The following is a 23,149-nucleotide window of genomic DNA, read 5'->3' as shown; positions in this document are numbered from 1 at the left end:
CCTGTACTCTTCGTCGCTGCGACCTGACGTACCGACCCTGTACTCTTCGTCGCTGCGAGGTGACGTACCGACCCTGTACTCTTCGTCGCTGCGACCTGACGTACCGACCCTGTACTCTTCGTCGCTGCGACGTGACGTACCGACCCTGTACTCTTCGTCGCTGCGACGTGACGTACCGACCCTGTACTCTTCGTCGCTGCGACGTGACGTACCGACCCTGTACTCTTCGTCGCTGCGACGTGACGTACCGACCCTGTTCTCTTCGTCGCTGCGACGTGACGTACCGACCCTGTACTCTTCGTCGCTGCGAGGTGACGTACCGACCCTGTACTCTTCGTCGCTGCGACGTGACGTACCGACCCTGTACTCTTCGTCGCTGCGAGGTGACGTACCGACCCTGTACTCTTCGTTGCTGCGAGGTGACGTACCGACCCTGTGCTCTTCGTCGCTGCGTGGTGACGTACCGACCCTGTACTCTTCGTCGTTGCGACCTGACGTACCGACCCTGTTCTCTTCGTCGCTGCGACGTGACGTACCGACCCTGTACTCTTCGTCGCTGCGACGTGACGTACCGACCCTGTACTCTTCGTCGCTGCGACCTGACGTACCGACCCTGTACTCTTCGTCGCTGCGAGGTGACGTACCGACCCTGTACTCTTCGTCGCTGCGACGTGACGTACCGACCCTGTACTCTTCGTCGCTGCGACGTGACGTACCGACCCTGTACTCTTCGTCGCTGCGACGTGACGTACCGACCCTGTTCTCTTCGTCGCTGCGACGTGACGTACCGACCCTGTTCTCTTCGTCGCTGCGACGTGACGTACCGACCCTGTACTCTTCGTCGCTGCGAGGTGACGTACCGACCCTGTACTCTTCGTTGCTGCGAGGTGACGTACCGACCCTGTGCTCTTCGTCGCTGCGTGGTGACGTACCGACCCTGTACTCTTCGTCGTTGCGACCTGACGTACCGACCCTGTTCTCTTCGTCGCTGCGACCTGACGTACCGACCCTGTACTCTTCGTCGCTGCGACCTGACGTACCGACCCTGTACTCTTCGTCGCTGCGTGGTGACGTACCGACCCTGTTCTCTTCGTCGCTGCGAGGTGACGTACCGACCCTGTACTCTTCGTCGCTGCGAGGTGACGTACCGACCCTGTACTCTTCGTCGCTGCGAGGTGACGTACCGACCCTGTACTCTTCGTCGCTGCGACGTGACGTACCGACCCTGTACTCTTCGTCGCTGCGACGTGACGTACCGACCCTGTACTCTTCGTCGCTGCAACCTGACGTACCAACCCTGTACTCTTCGTCGCTGCGAGGTGACGTACCGACCCTGTTCTCTTCGTCGCTGCGAGGTGACGTACCAACCCTGTACTCTTCGTCGCTGTCCTACCCTCATTTGTCTTCCAAAAATGCAAGGCAGCTCCACGCACTTCTCAGAATTAAATTGCATTTACCACACTGTGGCTCACTTACCCAGCTGAAAATATGCCCCTGTGATTTCAGTGTGAGATTTATTTATCACATGTATAGTGAAATACGTTGTTTATCTTATCAACCAAAGTAAATGAAGATGTGCTGTGGGCACATGTAAAGTTTGCCATACATTTCAGCAGTGAGTGACACAGCACATCCACAAGTTCAGCAAAATCAGCTCCACTCAGACAGTCCTCCAGCCACCGGCGTTGTTACAGCATCATGATGTTTGTTATTTGAATTTCTCCACGTACCCTCCCTCTGATTCCCCCCTCGTTGTTCCAGGGAAGATATACACTCCAATGGAATACAAGGGGGAGCTTTCGTCCTACGAGATGAAGCTGAGGTAGGTGTGGGGATGGGGTGAGGGGCTGGTGGGGGTGGGATGTGAAGCTGTGTCAGAGTGAGCGACTGGTGGTGAGGAGGTGGGGCTGGTGGGGGTAAGGTGGTGGGATCAGCTAAGGACGGGGCAGAGTGGAGGGAGGGGGCAATGTGTGTGGTTTTGTCTGTATCTGTGCGTCTGTTCTGCTGATCCAAGGTACCCCAGCGTACCAGCCAGGATTAGTGGGGAGAGGGAGGGTCAGTCTGAGGAAGGGGGAAAGGTCGGGGTCAGGGTGCTGTGACCTGATTGGCTGGCCGGACTCTGCAGGAAGAAGCTGGACCTCTTTGCTAACGTGGTGCACGTGAAGAGTTTGCCCGGATTCCCAACCCGACACAACAACCTGGACTTAGTCATCATCCGTGAGCAGACTGAGGGCGAGTACAGCTCGCTGGAGCACCAGGTGAGCGCCTGGCCCCTGACTCCCACCCTACCTTTGGCCCCTGACTTCCACCCTACCTTCCTTTGGCCCCTGACTCCCACCCTACCTTTGGCCCCTGACTCCCACCCTACCTACCTTTGGCCCCTGACTCCCACCCTACCTTCCTTTGGCCCCTGACTCCCACCCTACCTTTGGCCCCTGACTCCCACCCTACCTTTCACCCTGTCCATTGACTCTGCAACCAACTCAGACTTGACCATTAATCCCAGATGCCACCTCTGACCCTGGCGTTCTCTCTCCCTCTCTCTTGTATCAGAGTGTTCGAGGCGTTGTTGAGTGTCTGAAGATCATTACCAAGGACAAGTCACGTCGTATTGCCAAGTTTGCCTTCGACTTCGCCACCAAGAATGGGCGCCGTAAAGTCACGGCCGTGCACAAAGCCAACATCATGTGAGTGACGCCCCCCACCCCCTGCCCTCAATCTGCACCTCTCTCTCACACCACTGTCTCCCCACCCCACCCTTGCCCTCTCCTGTACCCCTCTTCCTCTCTCTCTCGGTTCTCTGACACTGCGCATGTTGTCCACAGGAAGCTGGCTGACGGCCTCTTTCTGCAGTGCTGTGAGGAAATGGCCCAACTTTACCCCAACATCCAGTACGAGTCAGTTATCATTGACAACTGCTGTATGCAGGTAAACCATCTGTCTCGTGGATGCCTGTCCAACAACCCTCACTCCCTGTTACCCTTCCCCACCTGTGTTCACCAACCCTCACCACCCTGCCCCACTGTCACATGCCATATGCCCTGTTCCCTACCCCTTCCCGTCATCCCTTTGTCCTCTCTCACGTACTAACCCTTGACTCCTTCCGTCCCCCACTGTGTGCCTAACCATCACCTCCCATCCCATGTCATGTGCCGCCTCCACCCTCACTGTTAGCCCACTGCCTCCCTCCATCCCTCACATGGAGTCTCTGACCCTCTGGCCCACAGCTGGTGTCTGACCCGTACCAGTTCGACGTGTTAGTGATGCCAAATCTCTATGGAAACATCATCGACAACCTTGCGGCAGGCCTGGTGGGCGGCGCTGGCGTGGTGCCGGGGGAAAGCTTCAGTTCTGAGTATGCTGTTTTTGAAACGGTAAGAGACAGACAGCCGACCTGCCCCCCTCCAGTTCCATCCTCCACCTCACTCTACCAATTCCTTCCCTGTGTATCCATCTTCAAAACAGTGAGGGGCAGAAATCTGTCCTCATCTGCACGCCTCATAATTTTATAAGCACTCAGCTCCAGTGAGAATAAACCCAGGCTATTCAATCACTGGCAGCACACATGAACACAAAATGCTTGAGAAATTCAGCAAGTCAGGCCAGTTCTGACAAAGGCTCTCAGCCTGAAAAGTCAACTGTGTATTCCTGTCCATTGATGCTTCCTGATTTCCTCCAACATTTTGAGTGTGTTGCTCAAGATATTCAGCAGAATCTCTTGTGTTTATGATTTGCTATCCAGTCTCTCCTTACAACATAAAGCTATGTTCTATCAACTGCCTATCCTTCTTCTCAGTACACACTGCATCTGTCTGTATGTGTGTATATGTAAGTATACTTGCATCCTCTGCCCTGTCACTCCAGTTCCCGTTTCCCCCCGTTCAAACCTTCTAGCAGAATTTACTATAAGGATATTGGCCCCCCTGGGTTCAGGTATAACTCAACCTTTTTGTACTTAAAAATGTTTGGATAGGCCTGGTTAGGGATAGTTAACTTGACTCTGTGAGTGGTAAGTCATGTGTAACCAATCTCAAAGGTTCATTTTATTATCAACATACACAACTAGTTCTCCAGGTAACAATGAAACCAAGAGAGAAAAAGAAAAGAAAGGCAACAGGATTATCAACCTCCAGAATCCACCTCCCTGCAAAAACAACAAACAAACGAAATGGATCATATCTTTCCCCCCGCCCCCACACCAGAGAAATGAACAAAACTGATCCGACACATCAACCCCCAAATCCTCCCTCCAACAAAATAACATCGTATAGAGTTTTCAGAGAAAGAAAAGATTTAAAAGGGACCTGATTTCCATTGCTCAGCTCACTCGCTCAGATAGAGGTTTGAATACTACTGCACAGTATAGGCCTTTCAGCCCATGAGTGTGGCGACCTTTTAACTCTAAGCTCAATTTAACTCTTCCCTCCTACATAGCCTTCCATTTTTCTATCAACCAAATGCCTTTCTAAGAGTTTCTAAGTACAGCCCTCCATTCCAGGGAACACACTGGCAAATCTCTCCTGCACTCCCTTTGTCGTTACCACATGCTCCTGCAGTGTGATTACACCAAAGCCTGTCTTGTTCAGCAGCAACGTGACTTCCCAGTCAGTTGGCAGTGCCCTTTCCACCGTCTACCTCAAAGTTCATGTATCTCACCAAATGCAACCCTGAGGTGCATTCACAGGCAGTACGAGAAACTCAGTGAAAAACTGTGCACAAGATGGACAGGCAACGAGTGTGTAAAATACAACAAATGGTGCAAAAACCGAAAAGAATAAATAAATAAATAAGTGATAAAAATTGAGGACATGAGATGAACAGTCCTTGAAAGTGAGTCCACAGGTTGCAGGAACAGTTCAGTGATGGGGCGAATGATTTTAAGTGAGTTTATCCCCTCTGTTTCAGGGGCCTGATAGTTGAGGGGTAATAACTTTTCCTGACTCTGGTGGTGTGAGTCCTGAGGCTCCTGTACCTTCTTCCTGGCAGCATTGAGAAGAGAGCATGTCCTGGGTGGTGGGGGTCCCTGAATATGGATGCTGCTTTCCTGCAGCAGTGCTCCACGTAGATGTGCTCAGTGTTGGGGGTGGGATGCTCCCCTTTCCCACTGGGCGCGGGGTTGTGAGTCTACCTGAGGGGAGGTATCTGCCTGTTCTTCCACTAACAAAGTGTCTGGTTTCAGGGAGCTCGCCACCCTTTCTCCCAGGCCATGGGCCGGAACATCGCTAACCCCACCGCCATGCTACTGAGTGCCGCCAACATGCTGAAACACCTGAAGTGAGTGACTCCTCTGGGTACCGACTGTCGTGCTGAGCTGACCCTGCTGGTACATCGGGCCAGTACCTCTACGCATAGTATCAGATAGAATCATGTTTATTATCTTCGACATACCTTGTGAAATTCACAAGAAAAAAAAATCATCAATTACACACAATGGTTCCACAATTAGAACAAGAATAAATCCATTGCAGTGTCAAATGGTCACAGTGCTGCTGTGCGGAGGTAGTGATTAGGGTTGTGCTGGTTGGTTCAAGAACTGAGTGGTTGAAGTACCTGTTCGTGAACCTGGTGGTGTGGGACTTCAGGCTTCTGTACCTCCTGCCCGATGGTAGCTGAGATGTTAGGGATATTTGGATGTTACGTCCTTAGACCCTAAGGCATAGGAGCAGAATTAGGCCATTCCATTCCCCCTCAGCAGAAACGGGCAGTTTACATTGGTCGGGATGTGGGAGGAAGCAGGAGCGCCCATGGGAAGGCCGTGCGGTTACGTGGAGAACTCTACATAGACCTGTATCTCTGAGGCTGAGCATTTCTGTACTGCGGTGAGATTTCTGGAGGGAGGGTTGGGGCTCTACCCAAGCTGAGTGGTCTGACAGGATGTGTGTGGCAGTGTTAGTCTGACCTCTCGTCCTATTGCAGCCTGGATTTCCACTCCAACCTGGTAGCCGAGGCCGTGAAGAAGGTGATCAAACAGGGCAAGGTAGGTGAGACTGGGGGCTGATGGGGGAGGTGTCCTGCCCTTGGGGGGAGAGGGTTTACCCCAGCCTATGTCTCAGCCAGTAATGTGGGGAGGTCCTGACCACCAACGTTGTGGCCTGAGTGTGTGGTGTCAGACCCTGACCGGGGTGGGATATCCATGAGGGTAAGAGAGAGAGGTGAGGCTGGGTGGTCGATTCTCTATTCTCTACTACTCATTTGAGGTTGGAAATCAGAGCTGAGCCACGTACTCCGTGACCTGGATGACTGGTGTCCCAGAACCCGGAGTCAGGCATTTGCCTGAGGTGGGACCTGAACTCCCGTTTCTGGATGTATCTTCTTGTTAAGCCCAACAGCAGCTCACAGATTCCTCTGTCATGGGCCAGTCTTTCAAACCCATCCTTCCTCTCACAGTAATTTCTGTTGCCGTTTCTTTAACACTGGGTTGCCAGCCCCATGCCAAAACCTTTCGCAGCTGGGCTTTAGACCGTCCATGGCTGAACTGGATGTGAGTGTGGACCTTGGGATTTGTACCACAGTGGCTCTCTAACCCCACTCCTTATTTGCCCACCGTCCTTAGGGCTGGCAGAGCTGCAGGGAGACAGGAAGCTTTAGAGGCCGCAGATGCTGGAAATCCAAAGGAACTTGCAGAGAGTTGTGGCCTGGAGAAGCTGGGGTTAAATTTTAATGAATTTAGATTAGATACAGCCCTTCTGACCCAATGAGCCTGTGTACTAATCTGCGAGCCTTCGTACTGAGAGAGGAAACACATGCGGTCACGGGGAGAATGTACTGAACCGGTGGGACCTGAAGCCGGTTGCTGGTGTGGTAACCATGCCAACCCAATCTGAATGATGGTGAGTGTGTGTACACAGGGTCCAGGGCTGTGACAGACTGTTGTTAATTTGCCCAGTTTCGTTCGTTTCCACTCATTTTGTTTTACTTTCGTTTCTCCTGTGGGTCTTCCTTCCCGGATCAGGTGCGGACCCGGGACATGGGCGGTTACAGCACCACCAGTGACTTCCTGAAGAACATCATCGAGAACCTGTACCCTCCTCGCCTTCGCTAGTGCTGTGTCATGCCGTCAGGGCAGGGGCTGTGTGCCTCCTCTTCCTCTGGGGGTGGCCCAGGGGCCATGTTAAACATCCCACCGGGTGCTGGATTAGAGATGGGGGCATTGAAGAGGGAAGACTTGTGGTGCCTGCATGACCACTTCCTCCCACTAATCGCACCCCAGCAGAGGAGCCCACCTTCTGGGAGCACAAACGCGAAATGCTGCTGGCACCGGAGGCGCGATTGACAATGTCCACCTCCCTCCAGTCAGACCTGATCTCCTTTGTCCTTTTTTACAAATTAAATGGAATCATAAGAGTTTGAGATTATTTGAAGGAATGGTAGTATGATTGCTGAAGTATGATCCCTAAGGGAACGTCCATTGGTGGGTCCCCAGACGGCTGTGTCTTTTGATCAGCCTCTCCTTTTGCAGCTGTTTTACAGATTTCCACCATGTGCATCTATTTTTTAGATGAAGGGAGGCATTGTACACTAGTGCAGTGTGAGAAAGAGTCCAATCAATGGACCATTTGTTACAAAAATCCTGATTCTTGCATGGAGATGGAAAATTTAATTGGGCTCATTACTTGCACTGCAACTCCAGCATGAATTCCTGATCCAGGATGTGTTCAGTGTCAAGAGTGCAGGAAAAACGTGTCCTATCCTTTAATGTTTTGTCAAGGGAAGGCAAAGTAGCTGCTGCTGCTGGTCAATACCCGATGCAAATAATAAACCCAAGAGATTCTGAAGGTAACCCATACAAAATATTGGAGGATCTCAGCAGGCCAGGCAGTATCTATGGGAAAAAGAAAGGTCTCAGACCGAGAAATCACTCATCTTTTTTCTCCCCAGTCATGATAAAGGACCTTGGACTGAAACGTTGGCATAGAAACTGCCTGGCCTGCTGAGTCCCTCCAGCATTGTGTGTTGCTTGGATTTCTAGTATCTGCAGATTTTCTGTTGTTTGAGATTCTGCAGTTGATAGAAATCTAAGGTATACACAGAATGCGGAAATGAGAAAACTTATGTTTTAGGCTGAGACCTTTAAGCAGGACTGGAAAGGAGAGTGACAAAAAATGTTGGGGGGAGGGGGAAGGGGAAATAGAAACACCAAAGTGGGGAATAGAAGACAGAAGGGGGAGGGCAAAAAAGTTAAGTAAGTCAGAAAAAGTAAATGCCATCAGGTGAGAGGTTACCTAGACAAAATAAAGTGTTGATCTTCCATCCTGGGAGTGTGCCAATGCGTGGGAAGAAGTCAGACGTCCTCGAGAAGTGGTGCCAAGGATTAACCAGCCTTTGGGGCAAGGAATTGGATTTTTACCACGAAGTCAGAATACTTTTGTAAACGGTGGGTGCAAAGCTTCCTCAATCCATTATCAACAGGTATTCGGAATGTGGGAGGAACGGAAGAATTGACCCTGGTCTTCATTAAGGTAGCTTTGCTTATAAGACTAGGAGAATTGGGCCATTTCTGATCCCTTGCAACCCTTTTCTCCTCTGCCTTCTTCACTCCCCCCCCCCCCCCAAAATAACATTTGTTGCTGACTAATTAAATGAAACAATGTCTACATGTCCAGTAATGGCAAGACAATTGGCATTAGCACCTATCTATAACTGCCCTCAGGGTAAATGTGGAGTTGTGAATGGACCAGAATGGGAAAGGTGGGCATGTTAAGCTTTCTCTGACCAGTGCTGCTGTAACCCTCCCCGAGTCTTTCACTGATGGCAGACCGTGTACTGTTAACAGCCTTCAACATAGATTCTCTTTCCCAGGTCCGGACTGCCGACATGGGCGGATACTCAACCTCAGCAGAATTCACAGCAGCTGTGATCACCAACCTCAGCGCCTGAACACAGAGGAACCGAGATCCATCACTCAACCCTAACCCGTTAGTTTTAGTGCTGCCCGGTCCACACATCTGTGGTGTTATTAAATTGATCATAATACTGGTGTATGTGTGAAGTTTGTTAATTTGCAGTAGCAAAGTTCCCTTCTTAAACTCCCTATTCTCACCATAGGATTCTGGAGGTGGTGGGAGAGAATCTTAATGTAATCCATCAAATATTAAAGTGTTTAATCTGTGTACAAAGATTTACCTTTGGAACAGAGAATTTTAGCCTGCAGATGGTGAAACTACATGATTCATTCTCAGAGCATTGTGTATAGATATATTTAAAGCAGACATAGATTTTTGATCATCAACCTTCAATGCCCTTATAATATAGATGAGTGGGTTATAGATATTTTTATTAAAACTGAGTACTTATTGATCCTGAGTGGGAAATTATTTTACAACATTTAAAAACAAATATATTAACCATCAATAAAGTACAGAATATACACAATTTACCAATGTGCAGTAATGTATGATAGATAAGTGTGTTCTGTCATAAGAGATGAATTGCTTGGTAGGGAAGATTTTCTGCCTTATTTTTTTGTTTCATGACCTCCACCACTAGCGCAACAGTCCAGGTTTTAGCCAAGGAACACAGCTTTCCATACCTGCTGCCTGGCCCACCGAGTTCCTCTCCAGTATTTTGTATGCATTGCTCAGATTTCCAGCATCTGCAGATTGTGTCTTGTTTGGGTTTTAGCCAAGGGCCGATCCAGCCTTTTTGAAGAGTTGTCTTTTGGCATCACCAGCACCGACTCTGCTCTCTCCTCCCCCCGGGTAAAGCTGTAAAGGACTGGTAAAAGATCTCCAGTATCCTACTGCACTCATCCTCTTCTTGTGAGCAGCCTTGGTGTAGGCTTCAGGTGAACCCAAGTTTAATTAGTTTAGCACAACACTGGCCAAAAAGACCTGTTTATGTGCCGCACTGGTCTACGTGTCAGAGAACGGGTTGTCTGTAGCAGCACAATTAAAATCACAGGTAAACTAAACCATTAAAAGCCTTGTTCTAAACACTCCAGGTGTATTGCAGTTCCAGACACCCACTTGCAAAGACTGGCACTGAGGGGATGCAACCAATATTAATATTTATTCCAGTCACAGGCTGAGGGCTGAATGATCTCAATAGGCGTAACGAACTGAAGGGCACAAGCTTCCCAGTGGGAAGGAGTAATGGCAATTACCATTCATTCCCAGTTATCACAGCACTTGTAACAGGGCTTCCCTCCAATGGAATATTCCACTGTCAGCCTTTAGTGGCTAAGCTGCTGCCCTGAGCCATCCCAACCTACCCCAGTACCCTGTGGCTGTGTACAACTTACACCAGTGAACTCAGTCTGAAACAGTTTGGACTTTTATTGTCTTTACATATTTACAAGGCAGTCACGAGTCTCTCCAGAGGCCAAATACATGACTGCACCAATCTTGAGTTGAGACAGCAGTGACAAGGTGGAGCTGCCAGACACTGGTGAAGCAAGAGGCTAACCAATCCTATAAAAGCCTCAAGCAGTGGGTCTTCCTCACCAAGGGGACCAGGTCTACAAAGACCAAGCCCACTGGGACAAGGTCACAGGGGAGAGGCTTCCTCTCCACCTTTGTGTTTCTTCTTCTTTTTCTTTTTACTGTCCAGTACAGGAACCTCTGGTGTCTCAGCCTCAAGTAGCTGACGATGCTTCTTTTTCTTGGCTGGAGTCTCCTGCACCCCGTTTGCCACACTGTCCACCAGTGGTTCTTCCTCAACCTGCATCACCTTCTTTTTCTTTTTCTTCTTCTTCAACTCCGTGTCTCCAACCTACAGGGAGACCCAAGAGTGTACGAGTTAAAAGACAGGCAGGTCTTGCTCTCCATTTTAACCCTCTACTCAGTCAGATCCTTACCTCATTCTGTATTTTAACCCTCTTCTCAGGCGGCTCCTGGTCCTCGTCAGCCAACTCCATCTCCGCTGCTGCAGCTTCCAGCGCTTGTTTCTCCCTCTTCCTCCTCCTTTTCTCTTTCTTCTCCATTTTACGTTTCAATTGTGCTGTCACCTCCGCCGCCTGGAAGGAAACAACTGCTGGTGAGTCCTGCTGTAGCAGAGAGGGCCGAGTAACAGATACCAGCAGCCCTGGTGGAATCACCAATACAAACAGACCCAATTGGATCAGCCTCATTAAATCAGTCTTTCCCTCCAGTGTTAGTCAGGTGGGTAATGTCACATCACCTCCATCAGATCTGCCCAGGACGAGGCACACTAAACACAGCTTGCTCCAACACCCACCTCAGCAGCAGCCTCCTTCATGACGTCGATATTCTTACGAGGAGCCTCTCCCGTCTCGTAGAACGCCAGCCGCTCTTCAACCTGGTCTCGCAGCTTGTCTCCGAACACGTTAGTGGGGATTTCTGTGGAAGGTTAGACAAGGAATGCGTGACGGACTAACACCAGGAACCCAAAGAACCCTACGCACCATACCACTCTGCTCAGAAGGTAGTTGTCAACATTCACAGCAGTGAAATACTGTTGACGAAAAATGGAGCATCACTGCAGCTGCCTGGAGTGGAGCAGCAGACACCTCCCCACACACACTCACCTGAAAAGCAGTCAATCCTGGAAGCAATTGTGCATTTGTTAGCCAGGTAACGCGAGATGCGGCCCTTGTTTTTAGCAGCTGCTCTGCCGATGAAAGTGGAGTGGAAGATCAAACCGTACTTGGGAGTGTTGCTCCTCGTCTTCAGGGCCCTGCAGTCAGTAAAAATGGAAGGTTAAAACACAACTCTGTTCACCCCAAGGACCGGGACCCTCTGCCAAGCATTCACTGCCATACCAATGAGCAATTATTCTAACAAGCAGGCAGTACAATAGGTGAGCTGTGAGACCCACATTTGGTCCTGAGCCTAGTTGACAGCTCTCCCAGGGCTTCTGGCTTCTAGAAGTTTTAGGCCCCATAGCTGAGATGTGCTGGCACTGGAGAGTCAATAGAAAGTTCATAAGCAAACTCGAGGAAATCTACAGATGCTGGAAATTCAAATAACACAAAATGTTGGTGGAACACAGCAGGCCAGGCAGCATCTATAAGGAGAAGCACTGTCGACGTTTCGGGCCGAGACCCTTCGTCAGGACTAACTGAAAGGAAAGATAGAAAGTAGGAGGGGGAGGGGAAAATGTGAAATGATGAAAAGACCAGAGGGGGTAAGATGAAGCTAAGAGCTGGAAAGGTGATTGGTGAAAGTGATACGGAGCTGGAGAAGGGAAAGGATCATGGGACGGGAGGCCTCAGGAGAATGAAAGGGGGAGGGAGGGAAGCACCAGAGGGAGATGGAGAACTGGCAACCAAATATGTCAGGGATGGGGTAAGAAGGGGAATTAACGGAAGCTAGATAACTCAATGTTCATGCCATCAGGTTGGAGGCTACCCAGCCGGTATATAAGGTGTTGTTCCTCCAACCTGAGTGCGGACACTTCACTTCACCTGTGAGTTGGCTGGTGTGGTATACTGCGTCCGGTGCTCCCAGTGTGGCCTTTTATATATTGGTGAGACCTGACGCAGACTGGGAGACTATTTCGCTGAACACCTATGCTCTGCCCACCAGAGAAAGCAGGATCTCCCAGAGGCCACATATTTTAATTCCACGTCCCATTCCGATATGTCTATCCATGGCCTCCACTACTGTCAAAATGAATCCAAACTCAGGTTGGAGGAACAACACCTTATACACCAGCTGGGTAGCCTCCAACCTGATGGCATGAACATTGAGTTCTCTAACTTACGTTAATGCTCCTCCCCTTCTTATCCCATCCCTGACATATTTAGTTGTTTTTTTTTCCCCCTCTCTCTGCCTGTTCTCCATCTGGTGCTTCCCCCCTCCCCCTTTCTTTCTCCTGAGGCCTCCCATCCCAGATCCTTTCCCTTCTCCAGCTCTGTATCACTTTCGCCAGTCATCTTTCCAGCTCTTAGCTTCATCCCACCCCCTCCGGAGTCTTCTATCATTTCGCATTTCCCCCTCCCCCCACTACTTTCAAATCTCTCTCTCTCCCCTCAGTTAGTCCTGACGAAGGGTCTCGACCTGAAACGTTGACTGTGCTTCTTCCATAGATGTTGCCTGGCCTGCTGTGTTCCACCAGCATTTTGTGTGTGTTGTTAGAAAGTTCCTAAGAATGTTTCCAAGAATGAGAAGCATTTGATGGCTCTAGGCCTGATGCCATGGGGGGGGGGGGGGGGGGGGGGGGCAGTGGAGAGAAGAGAAAGAATCCCATTGAAAATCACTATTGAAAGGAGTGGAGCAGATGTGGAGAGGATTTTTTCCTGTAGTGGGAGAGTCAGGACCAATGCGCACAGCCTCAGAACACAGATGCTGCCTTAGAACAGACGAGGAGTAAATTTTTTTAGCCAGAGGGTGGATAATCTGAAATTCATTGCCCCATTGCCATGAACAGTTGTGGAGATCAAGTCATTGGCCTGATTAGTCAGGGCATCAAAGGTTCCAGGGAGATGACAGGAGAATGCCGTTGAGGATAACAAATCAGCCATAATGAAATGGGCTGAATAGCCTAATTTTGCTCAAGTCCAAAAGTGTGGAGAGTTATAGTTACTGTCAGAAGAGTAGTGGGAGGTAGTAAATGGGCATAACAGAAGAGTGGCTGGGGTGATGGCAGAGGCAAGAAGATTAGATGCTCAGACAAGCACATAAATGTGAAGGAAATGGCTTTTTTGATTACCAACTTAACTGCTTCAGCACATTGTGGGCTGAAGAACCTATTCCTGTGTTGGACTGGTCTATGTTCTAAAAGGTTAGAGGGACTAAATACCCCAGCTGCACTATTCAGCCCATTGAGTATGTCATGGGAAAACACAGAGGACCTCCATTTTAAAGGTAACAATTAGAACACTAGAGGACTTGACAGAAAAACAAAATACCTGCCAAGCCCCTGAACAGACATGCACACTGCACCACAATGAAGGAAAGTGGTGGCTGCTCAGAGCCTGGGGTCTGGTATCACACGCACTGCTGGCAGTGCATCAACAAGTACTCCCAGTCTGCTGCCATCATCACAGCCACCCAGCAGTGGTACCTGAACAGAGCTTTCTCTGCTCCCAGGATCTGCACCGTAGAGGCCGGGTATTTGGCCAGATTAGTCAGGCTGCCTGCGTGCGAGATCAGACGAGCTCCAACCTGCAGGGAGAAAACCATGACAACTTAAAACTGCAAGGAAGTACCAGAATCAAGTTTCTTTTTAATTAATCTCCCTTAATGTTTGTCTGACACCATCCATTTTAATTCCTTGCTACTTTTCTAGTTTAGTACTTATTTACTTTGAGGTACAACACCCTTCGAGCCCCAGTCATGGGACTTGCTGAGCAGAAGAGCAGATTCTCTGCCCGGAATACTGAGTGCTACCACAGCAGCTGTTTGAACCTTTACACTCTCCCCGTATATACCTGCATGTCCGCCCTCTCCAAAGGTTAGGGCTCGTAAGCCGTGGGCTTGTTACATTGCCACTTGTCTACCCCAGTGCATTTCACTGTGTTTTGATCTACACATGTCAAATAATCAGAATCTTCCCACTCCATGATCAAGTGCTCTCTAATCTGCTGGAGGACTGACAGGAATATACCAGCAGAGGCAAGCACATTCTGAGCACTAAACTGCGACAGAACACCACAATGACACTTACCACCTCTCCAATGAGCGTGGCCAGGTTCGGTGCCACCTGGTTCATCTTGGAACGCAGGTACTCCTGGAGAGTTTTCCTGTATTCGGCAAGAGACACCACTCTGTTCGAGAAGCTCTCGATGTTAATAAGATCAATGGGAGAGATATCCATCCCTGCAACAGGAGAGTAATTATAGACAGCCATCTTGGAACCAGGACAGCAAACCCAAGCTGTGCAACTATTGGGGTAGGAATACCATGGAACCACTTCAATCTGTGTCTCTTTACGGACCTTAGTACACTAATACAGTAACCATCTCCCCCAGATCCTGCAGCTAGCAGAGTGAACCCAAACAGGAGAGGTAGAGCATTCCAGCCCCCACTGTCTATCCCCGCACAAGGATACACCAGCAGAGACCACTCCATCTGCACACACCAGGACAGCCACTGGAGAAGGAACTCTTGGCAACTCTGCACAGCCAGTACAGGTAAATGCCCAGTTGGAAATCACTGGGCACCCTCCAGCATCACGAGTCAGGCAGTATAGGAACATGTCCTTTGGCCAACCAAGTCTGAATTGCCAATGTTTAGCCCATATCCCTCTACACTTGTCCTATCCATAACCAAGCTGAACTGAATTAAAGCTAAAGGCACCTCATTCTGTGGAGTTACCCAGCACCCTATCAGGCAGAGGGGGACGACTGATCAAGGAGATTATCCCTTCTCTAGACCCCACCCCACAGTCCAGAAGCCATCATCCACTTACCCATGGAGCTGCGCGATGCATCCAGGATGGCCTGGGCTTTGGCACTATCCATCACAATCTCCTCCAGTGCCGGCAGACTCTCCTCTGTAAGCTCCTTCCTGTTTCCGATCAGCTTTGCCAGCCGGCAGTAGGTGTAGTTTTCACCTACAATCTTGATGAGCTCTGGGAAATGGTAGCCATACCACTCTCTGCAGGGATAAGAGATAGTCATGATATAGCAGAGCAGGCAATCCCCGTCCTCAATGTGCAGCACAGCCTGTCAACGCCAGCAATCTGTGTCTCCCTGACAACAATCCAGGCCAGGCCACAGGAAGAGCCGGACTGGGGTGTAACAGGGATCCTGCTCTGCCTCCCCTTCCTGTACAGGCACTCCGAACGAGAGCAGAGCCTGTGGTAAGCTTGGGGAGATCCAGTACCTTGCTGGCCACCCACCCGTGCTGGCAATACACATCCAACCATCAGGGCAGATGGATAGCACCAGAGGACAAGCCTTTCAAGGTTCTGGGGGCGGGGTGGTCATGTAGGACAAGTTTAAAGGCAAGCTTTCCTTTTTATTCCAAAGAGAAAAGCTTGGGCTCTCTCAACTTCTCAAGACATGCTCTAATGCAGTGAGCATCCTGATAAATCCAACAGCTTCCACATCCTTCCTACAATAAAGTAATATTCTAACTGTGAACCTATAATACTTATTATTGTCCAAGCCTGCAAGTACATGACCCTCATGGAGAATTGTTGAGTTACCTGACCCTCATGGAAAAAGTGTTGATGTCCTTATCCAGCTGGTCCAACAGGCTGATGGACTGAATGATCATATTATCAACCCGATTGACGTTGAACTTGACCTTGGCACGCGAGTAGCTGTGACCCAAGCCCAGCTGGGCCTTGGCAGCGGAGAGTGCAGTCAGGCCCTGGATCAAGGAATGGAAATGCAGGCGGACACCTAGATCAAGACACAACAGGCAGAGGAGAACCAGGTTACACCCCACAACACTAACCCAGGCCACAGGGAGACACTCCCACCCCAATGTCTAATGGCCTAACAGATTGGCATTATACAGTCAGGTAGTACAGGCACATTAGGTACGGTACACACACTTCTGCCCGTGATCTTGTACTAATCGTTAAAACTTACCGCAAGATCAATTTATCTCTTCACTCCCACACAGCCCTCTGTTTTTCAATCCTGTGCCCTAAGTCTCTAAATCATCTCTAATGTATCTGCCTCTATCTACCATCACCCCTGGCAGGGCATTCCAGGTATCTCCCTATATGCTCCTCTAATCATATTAAAATATGCCCCATTTCATCCTGGGAAATCCTCTGGCTGTCCACTCTGTGCCTCTTATCTTGTTTCACAGGTGACTCACCACGAATTATCTCGGCCACCACCCCTCCTGCCTGGCACTGGATGCCAAGCTCTTCCTGGATGGCTGCTCCCAGCTTCTGATCGCCCACGCCAAGCATCACCTTCCTTTTCTTGCTGGATGCCGGCATGTTGGTCTCCAACAGCAGCCTCATGTCCTCATGAACGATACCTGGGAGGAGGGAGCAAGTTGCAGTTTGAAAGGAGCGGAGATGGAGCAGGGGAGGGCGGCACGTTGCTCTCTGCAGTGCTCAGTCTCACTGGTTCACTTCACTGGTAGTCAGTGGATTGACAGATTTGATTAATGAGTCATCACCGCACTGAGGAATGCCCAATGCCAGCCCAGACCAAGCAGAGAAAGCAACTTAAACAGCCAGCAAGTCACTGCAAACTGAGCTGTTGCAACCAATTACCAGCCAAACAAACTGTATTCCTATACCTCTCCTCACCCAGCTCAGAGCTGGTCACACTACAGCTGAACTCTGATACACAAAATACCAAAGTAACTGAGTAGGCCAGGCAGCTTCTACAAAAAATGTCCTCAATATTTCAGGCAGAGAGCCTTCAGGACTGGAGAAAAAAAGCCGAGATTTGGAAGGTGAGGGGAGGGGAGGGGAGAGGAGAGAGGAACACTGGTGATAGGTGAAACCTGAAGGATTCAGCAAGTTGACTGGTGAAAGAGAAACAAGCTGGAGGAGTCTGATTAGAGGGAGGTGATAGGCAGGCAGAGATAAGGGGAAAGAGGGAAAAGGGGATGGAGAACTACCAGAAGTTTGAGAAATCGATGCCCATGCCATCAGTGTGGCCTCAGACAGTGATGGATGGACATATCACAAGGGGAATGGGAAGTGGAATAAAAATGGGAGATCCTGCTTTTATCGGGCAGATGGAGCGTAGCTGCTCAGCCAAGCGGTCTCACCAATATACAGTATATGACCAACAGCCTCACAGATGAAGGCTTCCCTCACTTGGAAGGACTGGGGCCCTGAATGGTAGTGAGGGAGGAGGTGACGCAGGGGCAGGTGTAGCATTTGTTCCACATGTAAGGGTAAGTACTGGGGGAAATCAGTGGGGAGGGATAAATGGACAAGGGAGTCACATAGAAAGTGATCCCTATGGAAAGCAGGAAGTGTGTGCGTGGGGGATGTAGAGCAGGAAGCCAGCATCTGCAGATTTCTCATTTGTGACGTGGAATATTATGTTAATTCTGCTCAGGATGATAATAACTACAGTTGGCCCTCCTTATCCGCGGATTGGGAAAACCTGGAAGTTCTCTCTCCAGCACTCGTTGCTTGAGCAAGTACAGACTATTTTTTCTTGTCATTATTCCCTAAATAATACAGTATAACAACTATTTACATTGTATTAGGTATTATAAGTAATCTAGAACTGACTTGAAAGTACAGGCAGTCCCCAGGTTATGAATGAGTTCCATTTCCGAGTCTGTCTTTAAGTCGGATTTGAAATCCGAACAGGTACATCTGGTATTATTTAGCGTCAGTTAGTCAAACTTTTTTAGTATATAGTACATATTTTACCTTTCTTTGCATATAAAATACTTAAGAAACATGCTTATTTCAATAACTTAACCACTGCATTGCTTAGTAATAATTGTAGCTTTCATCGGGGCAGGGCCTTTCACATGCCCAATTAAAATTGTTCCAATCGTTGGAAGCCTAACGCTTTTCCAATGACCGATGGCGTTTCACCTCTTTCCGATTGCTTTATTACTTCCACCTTATTTTCAATCGTGGTCATGAATTATTTTCATGAACAGAAACACTGCGGATTCAGAGCTAAGCCGCCAGGTCCTAATGTCCACGGCACGGAGATGTGTTAAATAAAGTCAGGGGTTCCACTGGGTCCTAAAGACCACCGCACTGATACATGTTAAATAAGGGACTTGAGCGTCCGCGAATTTTGGTATCTGCGGAGGGGGGGGCGGTCCCGGAACCAATCCCCCGCGGATAAGGATGGCCAACTGTACTTCTTTTCCATAGATGACCTACTGAGTTTCTCCAGAATTTTGTGTGTTGCATGGATTTCCACAACACCCACACCCTGGGAATAAATCAAATGCCTGGATATTAAACCCTTGACATATCCTAACAGAATCATCTGCAGCTTAATGTGTAAAAGATTAAGCAGCTGGTGGTGGACCTGAGGAGGACTAAGGCACCGGTGAATCCTGTTTCCATCCAAGGGGTCAGTGTGGACATAGTGGAGGATTACAAATACCTGGGGATACAAATTGGCAATAAACTGGACTGGTCAAAGAACACTGAGGCTGTCTACAAGAAGGGTCAGAGCCATCTCTACTTCCTGAGGAGACCGAGATCCTTTAACATCTACCGGACGATGCTGAGGGTGGGTGTTCTATGAGTCTGTGGTGGACAGTGCTACGTTTGCTGTTGTGTGCTGGGGCAGCAGACACCAACAGAATCAACAAACTCAATCGTAAGGCCAGTGATGTTGTGGGGGTGGAACTGGACTCTCTGATGGTGGTGTCTGAAAAGAGGATGCTGTCCAAGTTGCATGCCATCTTGGACAATGACTCCCATCCACTCCATAATGTACTGGTTAGGCACAGGAGTACATTCAGTCAGAGACTCATTCCACTGAGATGTAACACTGAGCGTCATAGGAAGACATTCCTGTCTGTGGCCATCAAATTTTACAACTCCTCCCTCGGAGTGTCAGACACCCTGAGCCAGTAGGCTGGTCCTGGACTTATTTCCACTTGGCATGATTAACTTATTATTTAATTATTTATGGTTTTATATTGCTATATTTCTACACTATTCTTGGTTGGTGCAGCTGTAACAAAACACAATTTCTCTCGGGATCAATGAAGTCCGTCTGTCTGGAGGACTGTCCACATGGAAGCAACAGGGGCTTGTTTGCAGTTGTGCTCTGGTGAACATGGTGGGCATGTTATGTTGGCACTGAAATGTGTGGCGACACCTGTGGGCTACATCCTTGGGCACACTGGCTGTTAATGTTTCCGTGTACACACGAGGCGTTATAAGCACACGCTGGGGGATAGTGAGCAGCTCACTCACTACCCATTCACTGGAGTTAACCCATTACCCCATTTGAAACAGGGCAAACACTCACCTTCAGAAACAGCATTGATGTTCTCCAGGGCACTCTGCGCAGATTTAAACGGCGAGAAAGCCACCAGCTTAACTATGTTGTTGAACTTCCCAATGGACACAATGCTCTCCTCCACCTGACAGGCAGAAACTACATGTTAGGTACACCATGGCCATAGAAACAGAAAACCTACAGCACAATACAGGCCCTTCAGCCCACAGAGCTGTGCTTAACATGTCCTTACCTTAGAAATCACCTAGGCTTACACAGAGCCCTCTAGTTTTCTAAGCTCCATGTATTTATTGAGGAGTCTCTTAAAAGCCCCTATCATGTTGTGCTACCTTCTGATCTTTCTTCCACGGCCAACCCGAGTGCCCTAACTGGGTGGCAATGGAGTTGAGCTCCACTAAAGAATTATCTATATCTGCACTTCTTGGCTCTGCACTCCCTAGTAGTCTGCCCAGATCAATAGCTAATCCTCTTGTTAAGACACACAGTTCAGGAAATGCTATGGTATCCAGGGGTTTTCCGTTTCTAGCCCTGTCGCACACAATCACCTTTTTTTTTTACCTACTACGTACGATTCAGCATTCCATGTTTGGTATAGGAAGGGCATTAGACATTTTGAAGATCTCTTCATTGATAATCGCTTCGCTTCTTTTCAGCAGCTCTCTGTTAAGTTCAACCTGCCTAACGCTCACTTTTTCAGATATCTCCAAATCCGACACTTTATTGCTCCTTTAATTCCTAACTTTCCTGAAATGCCTGCGAAAAATACTATGGACCTATTTCTTTCCATTAATCCACTAGGTAAAGGTTTAATATCAATTATCCGAGATAAACTAGCAGCCTTACGACGGGCCCGTGGATAAAATTAAAATGGCCTGGGAGCAGGATTTAAATATCTCCTTATCCGAGGAGAGCTGGGACTCAGTTCTCAAATCGGTTAACTCAACCTCTCTTTGTGCTCGCCATTGCCTTTTACAGTTTAAGATTGTTCATAGAGCCCATATGTCTAAATCTAAACTATCTCGATTCTACCCTGGCATTAGTCCGCTCTGTGATAAATGCAAGAGGGGCGTGGCCTCTCTCATCCATATGTACTGGCTCTGTCCTAGCTTGGAGAAATTCTGGAAAGATGTCTTCACTACATTATCGGGTATTCTGAATCAGCACCTAGAACCAAACCCCTTAATTGCTCTGTTCGGTTTTTGGGGCGAGACAGATTTGTCTGGGTCCGACCAAATGCCGAATACTATCCTTTGCCTCTCTCCTGGCTAGACGCTTGATGCCCTGCCCACTCATGCACAGTGGCTTAACGACATTATGGCCTGCTTGGACCTCGAAAAAATTCATTATTCAGTTCTTAATTCGGATCTAAAGTTCCATAAGGTCTGGGGACCTTTTATCGAGTACTTTCATAACCTTCCTCTTGACTAGGGTTTTTTCTTCTTCTTTTCGGTCCCTTGCTTTCAGCTCCCTTTTTTTTCTGGTAGTAGGCATTATTATCCTCTGTTGCTAAGTGTATTCACAGTCTGGGAGTTTGACTGTACTGACCTATACTCTTTATATCGTGTTGTGGTCGGTCTGGAGTAGTTGTTTTTTTTCTTGTGTTGTGGGGCTTGGGGAGGACACTAAGCTTACTTGTCTTTAATTTAGGTGCTTTTTTGTTAAATTCTCTTCCTTTGTAGCATATTGTTATTGTATGCTTAATTTTGCACTGTATTAATGCTCCTCATTGGGATTTGGGGTTTTTAATTTGTAAAATGTTTTGAAAAACTAATAAAACATTTAAAAAAAAAGACCCTATCATTTCCACCTCCACCACCAATAGCCCATTCCACGCACTCACCACTCTGCGTAAAAAACTTACCCCTGTACCTACTTCCAAGCACCTTAAAACTACAGCCTCGTATTAGCCATTTCAGCCCTGGGGAAAAGCCTCTGACTATCTACACGATCAATGCCTCTCATCATCTTATACACCTCTTATCCTCCGTCCCTCCAAGGAGAAAAGGCCAAGTCAACTCAACCTATTCTCATAAGGCATGCTCCCCAATCCAGGCAACATCCTTGTAAATCTCCTCTGCACCCTTTCTATGGCTTCCATATCCTTCCTGTAGTGAGGTGACCATGTTCAAAGAGCAGCTTGTGCTCAATGATTCAGAAATAAAACCTAACATTACTGCTCATTCACACACTGTTCACAACAACCAAATTGTTGATAACAAAAGTGACTCCAACCCACAGTGAAACTTAAAAGTTTAAGGTAAACTTATTTTTATCCTCGGTAATCAGAATACAAAAACACAACAGAATCAATGATAAACCACACACAAGATAGACAATCAAAAGGAAAATTGTAGATAATTTTCACGTTTTTGCATTTCTGCCTCCAAATTTCAGGATATATAAATCTGTAATTAAGTCAGATTTATGTTTTAGGTATCAAAACCAGATTGCAATGTAATATTGAACACAACATTCTGAAGCCGCAAGCCTCGAATGGACAAGTAAACAAGGTATAACGGGTACAGCACGCATTAAAGTTCAGCAGGAACATGAAACTGAGACATAAAGGAACGAAGTAACCGGATATGTGGCGAGAGCATCCGCCAAGTTTGGCGGCGCGTCCAGACGAGAAATGAAAGGGTCAGGAGCAATTCAGCGTGTGCAGTGCAGGAGTAGGCGGCCTGTAGTCCAGGCCCCACACGTGGTGACTGCGGCCCTGCTGGGGGGGGGGGGGGGGGGGAAGAAGATGCGTTCAGGCCGGCCGATCGATAGTGATATCCTCCCCACACCCACCTCACCTGAGGCAGCAACAGGCCGATCTCCTCCACCTCCTTCACCACCAGCAGAGCGTAGCCGGCGGCATGCTCGAACAACACATGTAGTAGCACCTGCAGAGTGAGAGAAACAGCGTCAGGGGCGGCCACACACTCGACCCCAGGGATCCGAGCAGGCCGCGCCGCTCCTCACTTCCCCCCTCCCCACAGCCCGAGGCCTAACCCGGCCCGCGCTCAAAGCAGAAGTGGCGGCTCCGCTCGCTCGCCCCCTTCCCCATGCCCGTACCCCCGCACAGCACCATTAACCAAGCCGCTCACCATAACGCCGCCACCACCCTCGGCGATCTCCCGCTCCGACTGAGGCTTAGCACCACGTGACGCAGCTTCTTATACCGGCCCACCTCGCAGCAAAACGCAGTCTCACTGGCTGCCAACACTGGCCAATTAGCATAGAGTATGAGGCTGAGCGGGAGATCCCACCGGTCGTTCAGCAATGTGGGAACTACAGCAACAGTTCAGCATGTCCAGACGAGAAGTGAAAGGGTCAGGAGCAATTCAGCGTGTGTAGTGCAGCAGTAGGCGCAGCAGATAT

At 48.9% G+C, this 23,149-nt stretch overlaps 2 protein-coding genes and 2 non-coding genes across 4 annotated transcripts in view; 1 reads left to right on the top strand and 3 right to left on the bottom strand.

Annotated features, from left to right (window-relative positions):
• The window catches only part of idh3b (isocitrate dehydrogenase (NAD(+)) 3 non-catalytic subunit beta), a 32,737-nt gene extending 23,361 nt beyond the window's left edge, over positions 1-9,376 (top strand). Inside the window, exons 4-11 of the mRNA XM_073041994.1 lie at positions 1,762-1,822; positions 2,126-2,258; positions 2,554-2,687; positions 2,826-2,928; positions 3,228-3,374; positions 5,180-5,274; positions 5,917-5,977; positions 8,800-9,376. Coding sequence (XP_072898095.1) covers positions 1,762-1,822; positions 2,126-2,258; positions 2,554-2,687; positions 2,826-2,928; positions 3,228-3,374; positions 5,180-5,274; positions 5,917-5,977; positions 8,800-8,877 — 812 coding nt within the window. The 3' untranslated portion in view covers positions 8,878-9,376. The remainder of the gene's footprint in view (positions 1-1,761; positions 1,823-2,125; positions 2,259-2,553; positions 2,688-2,825; positions 2,929-3,227; positions 3,375-5,179; positions 5,275-5,916; positions 5,978-8,799) is intronic.
• An 883-nt stretch (positions 9,377-10,259) lies between these two features.
• Positions 10,260-22,942, bottom strand: nop56 (NOP56 ribonucleoprotein homolog). The gene is made up of 12 exons (XM_073041993.1): positions 22,876-22,942; positions 22,582-22,671; positions 19,793-19,907; positions 16,680-16,847; positions 16,054-16,252; positions 15,313-15,500; positions 14,569-14,720; positions 13,966-14,066; positions 11,486-11,634; positions 11,176-11,297; positions 10,796-10,954; positions 10,260-10,710 (listed from the first exon to the last, which is right to left on the bottom strand). Exons 1-12 carry the CDS (start codon positions 22,876-22,878, stop codon positions 10,486-10,488), a joined length of 1,671 nt encoding a protein of 556 aa, XP_072898094.1. The 5' UTR covers positions 22,879-22,942; the 3' UTR covers positions 10,260-10,485.
• Positions 11,056-11,123, bottom strand: LOC140727160 (small nucleolar RNA SNORD57). The gene has a single exon (XR_012098801.1). It is a non-coding gene; the product is annotated as a small nucleolar RNA SNORD57 (small nucleolar RNA).
• LOC140727161 (small nucleolar RNA SNORA51) lies at positions 15,586-15,722 on the bottom strand. The gene has a single exon (XR_012098802.1). It is a non-coding gene; the product is annotated as a small nucleolar RNA SNORA51 (small nucleolar RNA).
• Positions 22,943-23,149: the final 207 nt, after the last annotated feature.

Source organism: Hemitrygon akajei, chromosome 4 (genome assembly GCF_048418815.1).
Source record: "Hemitrygon akajei chromosome 4, sHemAka1.3, whole genome shotgun sequence".
NCBI lineage: Eukaryota > Metazoa > Chordata > Chondrichthyes > Myliobatiformes > Dasyatidae > Hemitrygon > Hemitrygon akajei.
Note: the sequence above shows the minus strand (reverse complement) of the source record. Positions and strands in the feature narration are given on the sequence as shown.

Coding starts and splice junctions, on each gene's coding strand:
- nop56 (XM_073041993.1), bottom strand. Junction 15,501..16,053: donor ACTTTTTCCATGAGGGTCAG/GTAACTCAACAA, acceptor TTATCCCTGCAG/AGAGTGGTATGGCTACCATT. Junction 14,721..15,312: donor TGCATCGCGCAGCTCCATGG/GTAAGTGGATGA, acceptor CTCCTGTTGCAG/GGATGGATATCTCTCCCATT.